This window comes from Phaseolus vulgaris, chromosome 5, assembly GCF_051622355.1.
Source record: "Phaseolus vulgaris cultivar YP4 chromosome 5, ASM5162235v1, whole genome shotgun sequence".
Classification (NCBI taxonomy): domain Eukaryota; kingdom Viridiplantae; phylum Streptophyta; class Magnoliopsida; order Fabales; family Fabaceae; genus Phaseolus; species Phaseolus vulgaris.
Genome location: NC_143502.1, coordinates 16,303,320 through 16,314,537, shown reverse-complemented (window position 1 = coordinate 16,314,537; position 11,218 = coordinate 16,303,320). Strand labels below are relative to the sequence as shown.

Here is an 11,218-nt window from a genome sequence, read left to right as displayed (position 1 = left end):
TTAAACAAGTTGTTGGTAGTCTCATGTATTTGACAGCCACACGGCCAGATTTGATGTATGGAGTAAGTCTAATCAGCAGGTACATGGCCAATCCAAAGGAGTCACATTGGGCTGCAGCAAAACGGATTTTCAGGTACTTAAAAGGCACCATAGACCACGGTCTTTTCTATCAAAAAGGAAAAAAAATAGGTTTCACAGCCTACAGTGATAACAATTATGCAGGGGACTTAGATGATAGAAGAAGCACTTCCGGATCAGTATTTATGATGGGAACTACAGCTGTATAATGGGCTTAAAAAAAACAGCCTGTAGTTAGCTTATCTACTACAGAAGCTAAATACATTGCTGCAGCATCTTGTGCATGTCAATGCATTTGGCTTAGAAGAATTCTCAAGCACCTTGGGTTAGGAGAAAAAGAAGCCACTAAAATTCTATGTGACAACAATTCTACAATTCAATTATCCAAAAATCCTGTTCTCCATGGAAGAAGTAAACACATTGCAGTAAGATTTCACTTTCTGCGAGATTTGGTGAATGAACAAGTATTTCAACTGAAATATTGCAATACAAATGAACAAGTGGCTGACGTGATGACTAAGGCTGTGAAGCTCGATCAGTTTGAGAAGTTCAAACACATGCTTGGTATAGTTGAAGTTACTGAAATAAGCTAAAGCTTAAGGGAGGGTATGTTAGTTATTTACGTGTGAATAAGGCCCCTGAAATATAGGGCTTAACGGGTCTTTATTTGTTGCATTATTTACTCCTAGTTTAGTGCCACTCAGTATGCAGTTGCAGTTAGTTTGTTTTTTCAGAGTCTGTAAGGCTTATATAAGTCATTCTTTGCATTGAATAATATAATATTCTCTTGTGAGATTTACACATACCTAAAGAAACAACAACCATTGCACGAGAAGAACGTATCCACCGCATGAGACAAATGTAACCATTGTAGACCACCAACCTGACCCTTGCATGGTCGGAATTGATACGAAAGTAACCACGAGCGCGTCGATGACAAACAGAGATAAGACAAGCGACAACGAAAAGGCAACCACGAACACAATGAACAACAAAAGCACGGTAACTTTGTATGATTTTTGGTTTACAAATGATATCATTTTGAGTTTTAAAAAAAAAAACCTTTGGACTCCCCAACTCGAAACCAGACTCACGAGTTCAACTAAGTTCACCGAGTTTACAGGAAATTCACCTTGTTTTCTAAAAAAAATGAGTTTGTTTCAGAGTTAACTCATTTAGGATGAGTCAGAACGTAAACACGGACGAGTTAACATTAACTCGGAAGTTTAATAACCATAAGCACACTTTAGAGCATCTCAAATACATTCATCGAGTGAATAGTTTAGACGTAATTTTGGAGATTGACTCTTGTACTTCATCAAGAGCCTTGGGATGTCACGTCGCATTCTTGTGTGCAAGACTTCTTTTAATGCTGAGTTATACCAAGTGCACGTCGTGTGCATTACCTTGACCACCACTGCTATTGAAGAGTTGGAATATGAAATCTTCTCTTGGTATCTTAGTTGACTGAATTACACCACTGCTATTGAAGAGTTGGAATATGAAATCTTCTCTTGGTATCTTAGTTGACTGAATTATATCTTGTATTAAAGGAACTATTACTGTTACTGCCTGTTCTTACAACAAGGACCAAGAACACTCGAACAGGTTAACAAGACTAACTTCTTTTACAAATCTTTTAGTCTTGGGCTTTTCTGCATTACACCTCAGGTTCTCTCGGTTTCTTCTTGGGCTGGACTCTCTTGGTTTCTCCTTGGGTTGGGCTCTCTCGTCTATTCCTGGAACTGGATACTCTCGGCTTCAACTTGGGCTGGATGCTCTCGGCTTCAACTCGGGCTGGTTGTTCTCTCGGCTTCTCCTGGTGTTCTCTCGGCTTCTCCTCCACACAGATGGGTAGGTGTACCTGCAAGGCGCTTCGATGCCAAAGTCAAAATTGGTTTTATGTTCATCAGACAGAAATCACTCTTACCTACCTCTTATGTTGACCTCCTATTTATACAGTTTTCTTAATGGGCTTTCACTTTACCTTTGGACTTTCTTTCTACACCGTTTTATTATTTACGCACCCCCTAACGCAGGTTTCTTATCTAATTTGGGCCTTGCTATAATAATAATATACATGTTTTAGTTTTATTTTATATATTTATTGGCATAACCTTTCGGTTATTTCGGCGTTAGTTCTCGGCCAAACCTCTCGGTTTTAGCCTACCAGTACACTGGCCCCCGAGGCATAAAGAATTTTACTTAAATTTTTAAGAAAAAATATTTATGTCTAAATATAATATGATAATTTCGAGATATGATTTGATTTGATATTAAATGCCTCGTTTCCTACGATTTGCTTGCTCAGACTGAATGATTTGACGTAGAGATGTTGTTTTAACCCTTAGATGATTAATTTTTTGAACGGTTTGGAAGGGTTTGTGACTTTTCAGTATCTAGGGTTTGTTTAGTTTATAAATAGGCATCTCATTCAAGTTGTTATCGTTTTATACGAGCTTTGTTGCTTTTTGAGAGCTGCGACGTTTGAAGCTTTATTTGTTTTTTAAAGGTAAAATGTCTATTTCAAGCTTCTACTTATGCTTCTGATGATCTGAGTGGTTTTTCAAGCGCGGGTGGTGAATCTACTGGACGAGTGGTACGAGAAGAACAAAATCTTGAATCGAAGTCTTCTTCTGCTACTCTTTCTTGTATGAAGGATTCAAATGGAGCCGCTACTGTTGATGTTCCTAAAATATTCGAAATAATTTCACCAAGGAAGAATCTTCGTCCAGGTTACAATTGGGTTAACTCTAAGGTCCGAGAATTCTTCTCTCGGTATCGCTCTACTAGTGAGCTTCGTGATTTTGTTTCCATTTCTCAGATTTATTATTCTGATGTTGAGAATGATATAATTTATTTTCGACGTGTGGGTGATGTTGATAATGTTTGCCATGCCCGAGAGGACGATAGTAGTGAATTTTTTTTTATTTTTACGCTTGTTTCTTTAGAGACCTTCATATTCGATTGCCTTTGAATGATTTTCAAATGGGCGTTCTTAATTTTCTTAATATTGCTCCTACTCAGCTTCATCCTAATGGTTGAGCTTCAATGCAAGCTTTTAGCATTTTGTGTAAATTATTGTCACTTTCTCCCAGCCCCAAATCTTTTTCGTATTATTATAGCTCTCGGCCTGGTAAACGACCAAGTTGGTTGTCTCTCATTAGTAAGCCTAATATTTGTTTTCTTAAACCTTTTACGTCGTCGTATAAGGATTTTAAGGGAAGTTTTTTCAAGATCCTAATAGAGCGAGAAGGAAGAGAATATTTTTTTAATGGAGATACTCCAAAATTTCCTTTGTATTGGACGCAAGATCCATTAAAGTTCAATTCGTGGTCCTGTCACTCGATGGATGCTGCAGATCGTCATGTTATTGAGGTTTTTGGTCACCCCTCGTACCGGATTCCCACTCGCGCTTTTGATTGGGAAGATGGTGAAAGCAAAGAATGGTAGTTGTGTGTCTCTTGCTGAGTTTGAAAAGTTAAAAAGTGAACTTGCCGAGAGTAATGAGAAAATGGCCTCTTTAACTTCGCAACTAGAAGATATGAATGTGCAGAAAAACCAGCAAGAGATAGAAAAAGAAAATCTTGGAAAGCAAATTTCTGATTTAAAAACCGAGAACTCGAAGATTGGTGAAGAGATCGTTCGACTTCGTAACAAAAATCAACTTCTAGATGAAAAAGTTTCGGAGTTATCTTCTGTGAAGGAAGCTAACACAAACACTATCAAAGTTATGGAGGAGGAGATAGAGCAATTGAAGGTGGATGTTTTTTAGGCCAAAAGCTTTATTTCTGGAACAACATAAATTAGGCTTTGAGAAAGCTCTGCAACAAGCGAAGTATTTTTATAAGATTCCTATTGATGAATGCAACTTTGATGTTAAGAAAGATTTTTGTAATGGTGAATTAATTCCTGTTAACGAGATTCCTGAAAATGATGCTGAAGATGTTAATGCCGAGAGCTAGATGGATATGGGCTCTCATTTTTGTTTGTAGCTCTCGGTTTTCTTATCGAGAAGCGAATTTGTTTTTGGAATGCCATGATGTCTGATCAATGTATTGATGTTCGCATTCTTAATGTAATCCCTTTTTGGACCTTATCGTTTTAAATTTTATAAAGTTTATTGCTTTCTCTTGTTTTAAATTGGTTTTTTGTTATTATTTAAATATTATTTTAGAACTCTCGGTGCTAACTTCTCGGTGTTATCCTTTTGGTTATTTGATTTGAATGCTTTAAATGTTATCTTTCGATTACAATTTTTTATTTGTAAAGAATAATCATTGAATCATAACGGCTTAATTATACCTATCGGCTTTAACGCAAATACTTGATGATCCTGCCGGCAACTTGAACGTGGGTGAATCGCTTTGTAACACTTTCTGCCCTGTCTTCGCGACTGCGTCTCCTGAAGAATCACCTTCTGAACTCTCTCTCTCTGATGGCTTCAAAATGTGACCTGCAAAATACACAGACGGCGCCTCTAGCGGCCGTTTGCACTCCGACGATCAAGTTAGTTCAACAGAACCACCAGAAACTGGAAACTTAGTAAAAATGTGTGTGTGTAGAACTTGCACTCTGTTTTTCGTCTCTCCCCCCTTTTACTCTCACTCTGATTCTGCCTTTTATCTCTCTTTCCCTGCTCCTGGGCACAACAGAATTCTGTTATGCTTTTCTGGCATGTGTCAGAACCCTGTCATGCTTTTCAGAGAAAGCATACCTTCAGAATCAGCAATGGGGAGCGTGAGAGTCTGCGCATGTCTGCGCTTGGCTGCGCCTGTCTGTACCTTTAGCGGTACGGAGTGCTCTTTTGTCTGGACCGCACCCCTCTCAGATGGTGACACGTGGAGGCCTGCAACTCACATCTAACCACACGCGTGTCACTTACTGGAAGGGCTCTAGCGCCTCTCCTTGTCCTCCTAAGCTACGCCCTTGCGGAGTAACTTAGGATGCTTCTCTTATCTGGGTAAATTGCACACTCTTAGGAGTGGACGTCGGGTGTGGCTGGTCTAGGCGCACTCACCGAACGTTACTCTCTGTGTAGGCGACTTACCCTTCTGGATGACACGCACGTAATGGGTTTAGGGAATCACCAGTCACTGACTGGCTTACTAGTTCCCTCAGGCCACTCTCGTGCATGGTTCCTTGAGGTGTGCTCATGAGAGGTCCATGCGTAACGCTCTCGCTGGGAACCTTAGTCCCAGTTTAACTGCGTGTAACACGAAACCCCGATGACAATACACCCGATGACTGATCAGTGTTTATTCGCTACTCGCGCTCTGCCTCCAGGCGCGAGTCTGGGAACTGGTCTGCTGGTGGTCACTTGGCTTCTGACCACCGATCACCATTCTGGGTGATCTGTCCCCCGACCTCTCTGCCGCCTGATCTGTCGGTGGTAACTTGGTTACTGACCACCGATCACCTCTCTTGGCGATCGTCCCCCTACCTCTTTGCCACTTAGCCCACGTGTCACCCTGCGAGTGGTCCACGTGGTTCTCTGATGCTGACGTCATCGACTACCGATGACCGATCGGATCACATGATTTTATAAATCTTCAACTAGACCTCTCGATTTTATATTAAAGCATAAATTTATTGTGGCCACCTTGCAACCTGGATCTTTCGGTTTTTTATTGAACCGTAAATATTTGTTTTATGAACTTTTTAGTTAAACCTCTTGGTTTTTCGTAAGACCAATTTGACAATTCTTATGAGTTGAACTTTTGGAGTTGATATTGAAATGCCAATGTTTGGTTAGACCTCTCGGTTTTGTATTTAAGCATGCTGAAATTTGAGACCTCTTGGTTTTGCATTTCGCTATGCTTGATGCCGGGAGGGTTTCCACTTAGAGTGAAATCATCCAAGCCCGAATGTTTCTTGATTTGCCTTCTTTGGCAGGGTTTCAAATATGATGAAATCTTCCAAGACCAAAAAGATTTTTCGGTTGGATTTCACCTGGGATGAAATCATCCAAGACCGAAAAATGAAAGTGAATGAGATGAATTTTGTCACTTAATTTTTCTTCTTCTTCATTAAACGATAAGTATGTACACAAAAGTCTTTTTTTTACATCTTCTACTTTAACTAAAATAAAACTTCAAATGACTTGCATTTCATGTTCTTGGTATCACTTTTTCTTCTAAAGTCTCTAATCTGTAGGCTCCATTTTGCAAATTTTCTAGTACTCTGAAAGGACCTTCCCAATTGGATGCTAGCTTTCCATGTCGTGGATCTTTTCGAGCATCAGTTCGCATTCTCCAGACTAAATCCCCTTCTTTAAAATCTATTAATTTTACTTTTGCATTAAACCTCTTCATTGCTCTTCTCTTTACTGCTGCTTCCTTTATCTTTGCTCGTTCTCTGAGTTCTTCAATAAGATCAAGGTCAGTCCTCAAACATTCATTGTTGATATTCCAATCTTCCATTTGCCTTCGTAATGTTGATTCATTAACTTCTACTGGTAGCATTGCATCTGGTAACTTTTCTGCCCATAAACCTTTAGCACTTCCTAACCTCTTCTTTAATTGTCTGAGAATAACTTTTTTTGCAGCTTTGACTTGTCCATTCGTTTGCGGATGTTCAACTGAAGTGGTTGTTGACTTGATCCCAAATCTGCATAAAACTCCATTAGTTTTTTGTCAATGAACTGTCGGCCATTGTCAGTTATAATGGTGTGTGGGATTCCAAATCGACATATTATATTTTTCCATACAAACGTTTGTACTTGCTAAGCGTTATCTTAGTCAACGCTTCTGCTTCTATCCATTTTGTAAAGTAGTCCACAACTACTGATCCTGCCTGTTGACCAGAACGCTGGAAACTGCCTCGTCAAAGGATCGACGTGTGCACCGCTTCAAACCTCCGTTCCTCTACGAGATCCACCTCAAGAACCTGCAAAAGAAACAGAGCGGCGCCGCTGCGGCCGATCGCACTCCAACGCCCAAGTCAGTGACCGAATCATCAAATACTAAGAGAACAAGAACCGTGCAAATCCTCTCTCACAGTCAGCTCTATAACTCGCAAGCGTAAAGAGTATAATCTGAACGTGCGTACCTCAGAAAGTTCGTTGAGAACTCTTATATACCTGGTTACTTTCTCTCTCCTGGCAGTTACAGATTTGGACACGTGGCTCGCATCCAACTGTACACGTGCCATCATCTGGAGCCTCCTTGACTTGGGCGCTGCTTCTACTCTCGTTTTGCTAAGTTACCTATGCATGGTACTGCCCAGTACATAGCCAACTTGGGAGTGCGATCTCTACTGGAACTGGCGAGTTAGGGTGCCTTCGTACACCTACCCTGTGGTCTCGCCGGCCGCCTTCATAATCTGCACCATCTTCATTTCTGGCGATGTGCTTTCTCTGGCGATCTTCAATCGCTTGGTCGCCTGAGTTTACATCTGGCGACTTCATCTTTAACCCGGTGATCGCCTATTCTGGTATGCTGGAGATCGGAACACGCCAACTTAATAACTGGCGACTTCACGAGCCCCCCGACTTCCTTCCCTTCTGCCAACCTGGCGCCTTGCCAACACGCCTATACTGTAGCGGGATGCCACGTCATCGCTCCCGACTACCAGGGCGGTACAGGTACCTACTTTCCTTCTTCTGCTGGTCTTTCTTGCATTTTAACCGATTCGCATCATCCTGTAACTGCCTGGTGCATACGCTGTGGGTTGCTTTTTCCATTTCTCCTTCTACGTAACTTAGGGCTTCGTCAATCATCGCAACGAACCTACGTTCGTTCGTTTTTCACCTTCCTTCCATGATCGAGTCAGCCTTTGTAACCCCTGATCATTTTTCCTTTTCTTCTTCCTTTGCAGCTGCAACAATGACTCGCACAAAGATCACCCCGAATCCTCCTCCTTCATCACGAAACCCCCCTTCTCAAGCACACGACCCACCACGAGTTCGTGGCACTTCATCTTCCCAGGCTGAGAGGCCTGCGTCTTCCCGCCCTAACCTGGCCCAGGCGACTCCACCTATCGCCGGAGGAGCCCCCGTTCCCTTGCCAGACTTCAAAACCTTGTATCCCTGGGCCAACTTGACCCTTCTGAGGGAGACATCTTCTGTGAACACTGCGGGAGCAGTTTTGCGGCTGACTAAGGGGGATGAGCTTCATCAATCATTTCATAAGGAGCACGACGAAAAGATGATAGTGCTACCTTGCCCCCCCGATCTGCCTGTTTGTGCTGATGACAAGGTGAGTGCCGACGGGCCCTTCTGCTTCTTCTACACGACCTTATTCAAGAAGGTGAAGCTCAAGTTCCCTTTCACCCGATTCGAGAGGGAACTCCTTACCGAGCTCAACATTGCCGCCGCCCAGCTTCACCCCAACAGCTGGGCGTTTGTTCGAGCTTTCCAAGTGATGTGCGACCATCAAGGGTTGCCCGCATCCGTGGACGTATTTTTATTTCTCTTCGAAGCCAAGCACCCAGGAGACCGCCTGTGGGTTAGCTTGAACGCGATTGCTGGGAGGTCCATCTTTGCTATCTTCCAGCAATCCTACAAGGACTGGAAGGGGAAGTTCGTCCAAGTGCGCCCCAACGACAAGGACGACTCCCTACTCGACGGCTTCCCCTTGTACTGGGTGGACAAGGGGAAGAAAGAGTCCAAGAGCTGTTTTAGGAGACCCAGAAGTCCTGACAGCATGGGAGCGTTGGACCGAGATCTCTGCCTTTTCTGGAAAAGGGTCGCGGATGCCAACATCACCTTCCTTACCACCACCCTGATCTGCTTCGAATTCTACGAGGACCAACTCGAAATTCGAATAGGTTAGAACATTTAAACTGTTGTTTTAATACTGCTTCTATTTGACTGTTTCTGGGCGTCTTGTGCGTTATGCGCAAGACTTTGGTTTTATTTTTCCTGCACCGATTATCTGCTATGCTGCATACTGCCTTGTGCACTTATTTTCTCCTTGAGTTAACCCATGCATTTTCGTTTCATGCAGATAACATGTTGGGCAAAGGTATGCTTGCTGAACTGAGGGCGCTCGCCCGAACCCACGGGTTGGCGACGGGTTCTCAAACGGTGCCCAACTCGGTGGTGGAGACAGCCATCGTCCACGGGCGATCGCCACCTAAGGAACCTGCCCAACGCAAGAAACTGGTCCTAAAGAGGCCCAAGAGGAAGGCTCCCCAGGTAGTCCAAGAGGATGAGGAAGAAGATGACGAGGTCACCGAGGATGGCCTCGTTACAAAGAGGAAGAGGGTGGCACCTTCTTCACCACCTGCACCACCCCCTCTTCCCTCGTCAACGCCACCATCCACACCTGCTCCTCCTCCATCATCGCCACCACCACAAGCTCCTGTTTCACCAGTCCAAGCTATCCCGCTAGCCACTGCGCTGCCTGCGGTTGAGGCCCAAGAGCCAAACTTCATGGAGGACCCCCCGAGCGCCTCCACGCCACATGTATCAGCGGGAGGGGGTCCCCCTTCAAATGCCTCAGCCGCAGAGGTTGCTCCAATCGGGGATGAGGTCGCTCATACCTCACCGATTCTGATCACCGAATCCCCGATTCCGTCACCACGCCAACAAGCGCCCACTGAAGAACCTGCTAAGGAAGGTGGCGACGAAAACCCACAACAGGCCCCCACAGCGCCTCTGGTGCCTCTACAAGCAGCAAACCTCCCCCTTGAGGTCACGAGGATGTGAGAGCCTCTATCTGCTAAGTTAAAGACGATAGCAGAAGACATCCCAGCCATCATCACCAGAGCTGTGGAAAGCTCTACTAGGAGGCTCCAAGACGACCTCTTCAACCTCAAGACCGAGAACAGCACCATGAGGGTTGAGGTGGAGAAGTTGTCTTTCAACTTGACGCTGGCGGAGATTGAACACTCCCGAGTGGAGGACGCAATGAGCACCGAGCTCAGGTTGGCGCGCAAAGAGGCCACTGATCTCCGCCACAAAGTGCAACAGCTTGCTCAAGAAAAGATCGAACTAGAGAGCAAGATTGTGCCTTACCGCGTCAAGGTGGCTGACCTGGAGGCTCTCATGAAGGCCGACGCCGTCAAGGTGCAAAAACTAGAGAAAAGGTCAGCCGACCGAGAGACCCTCCTTGGGCAGGTGGAAAAGGCAAGGGACGACGCCATAGCTGATCTCGCCAAAGCCAACGAAGAGAAGGGAAAGGTGGCTGCTGAATTGGCCCAAGTGCAAGCGGAATCCAAGAAGGTTGCTGAAGACCTTCTCCAGGCTCAAGAGACCAACGAACAACTCAAGAAGCAGGTTGAAGAGCTGGAGCAACAGAATAAGGAGCTGAAAGAGCAAATTGAAGATCTCAAGAAGCGGATTGAGGAACTTCAGAAGCAAATTGAAGAACTCAAGCTAAACTCTGCTCAAATTCTGGCCGCTGGATTCGAAGCTGCACGGGAACAATTTGCCTGCTTGTTCCCCGACCTGGATCTCAGCATGGTGTCGCTGGATAATGAAGTGGTGGATGGAAAAGTGGTGCCCGCCGAAGACTGATCAATTTAATTCATCCATCACTTTCATAATCTCCCTTGCATTATAACTTGTAATAAACTTTATGTCCTTTCGTATATATGTTTTGAACTGTTATTCACTGTTAATGACAAAGTCTACGTTTTTCCTCTTATGATTTCCTTAATCGCTTCAACTTTCCTGGCTTGTTTTACTTTCAATGAAATAACTCAGTAATCTCGTAGGCACGATCTTGTACTTGGCTGTTTCGAACCACTTCAACCTTTAAGCAACAAACACTTTATCGATTCGTAAACTTAAGGCAAATAACCTTATCGTAAAAACATTCCTTAAGCAACAAACTTTGACTCAGCTGCTGGTTTAAACACTGCTTCACCCGATCTACTCCACCAAAACGGGTCCTTTAACATTCTCGCCATCGTTTGAACTTTTCCTGGTCGCTAGAGACTCTTGGCGATCAGGCTCTTTCTGGCTTCACGCCTTGGCCATTGCTCTTTGATCTGGGGGTAGAGGCGCCTTTCGGATCCTCCTCTACCTTCCTGAACTTCAGGACCATAGGCCGGGTGGCTAGGCGCTCTCTTCGAGCCTGCCTTAGCCACCTTCCAAACTTCGTCCACCCTTAACACCATACCTGAACTCGTTCGAGACGAGAAGGATTTTATCTTGCCTGAACTCGCTCATAGGCGAGAAGGTCTTTAACTC

At 44.1% G+C, this 11,218-nt stretch overlaps 1 protein-coding gene across 1 annotated transcript; it reads right to left on the bottom strand.

Annotated features, from left to right (window-relative positions):
- Positions 1 to 6,188: 6,188 nt before the first annotated feature.
- LOC137834067 (uncharacterized) lies at positions 6,189 to 10,935 on the bottom strand. Its single transcript, XM_068642133.2, has 2 exons — positions 10,859 to 10,935; positions 6,189 to 6,687 (listed from the first exon to the last, which is right to left on the bottom strand). Exons 1-2 carry the CDS (start codon positions 10,933 to 10,935, stop codon positions 6,189 to 6,191), a joined length of 576 nt encoding a protein of 191 aa, XP_068498234.2.
- Between the last annotated feature and the right edge of the window lie 283 nt (positions 10,936 to 11,218).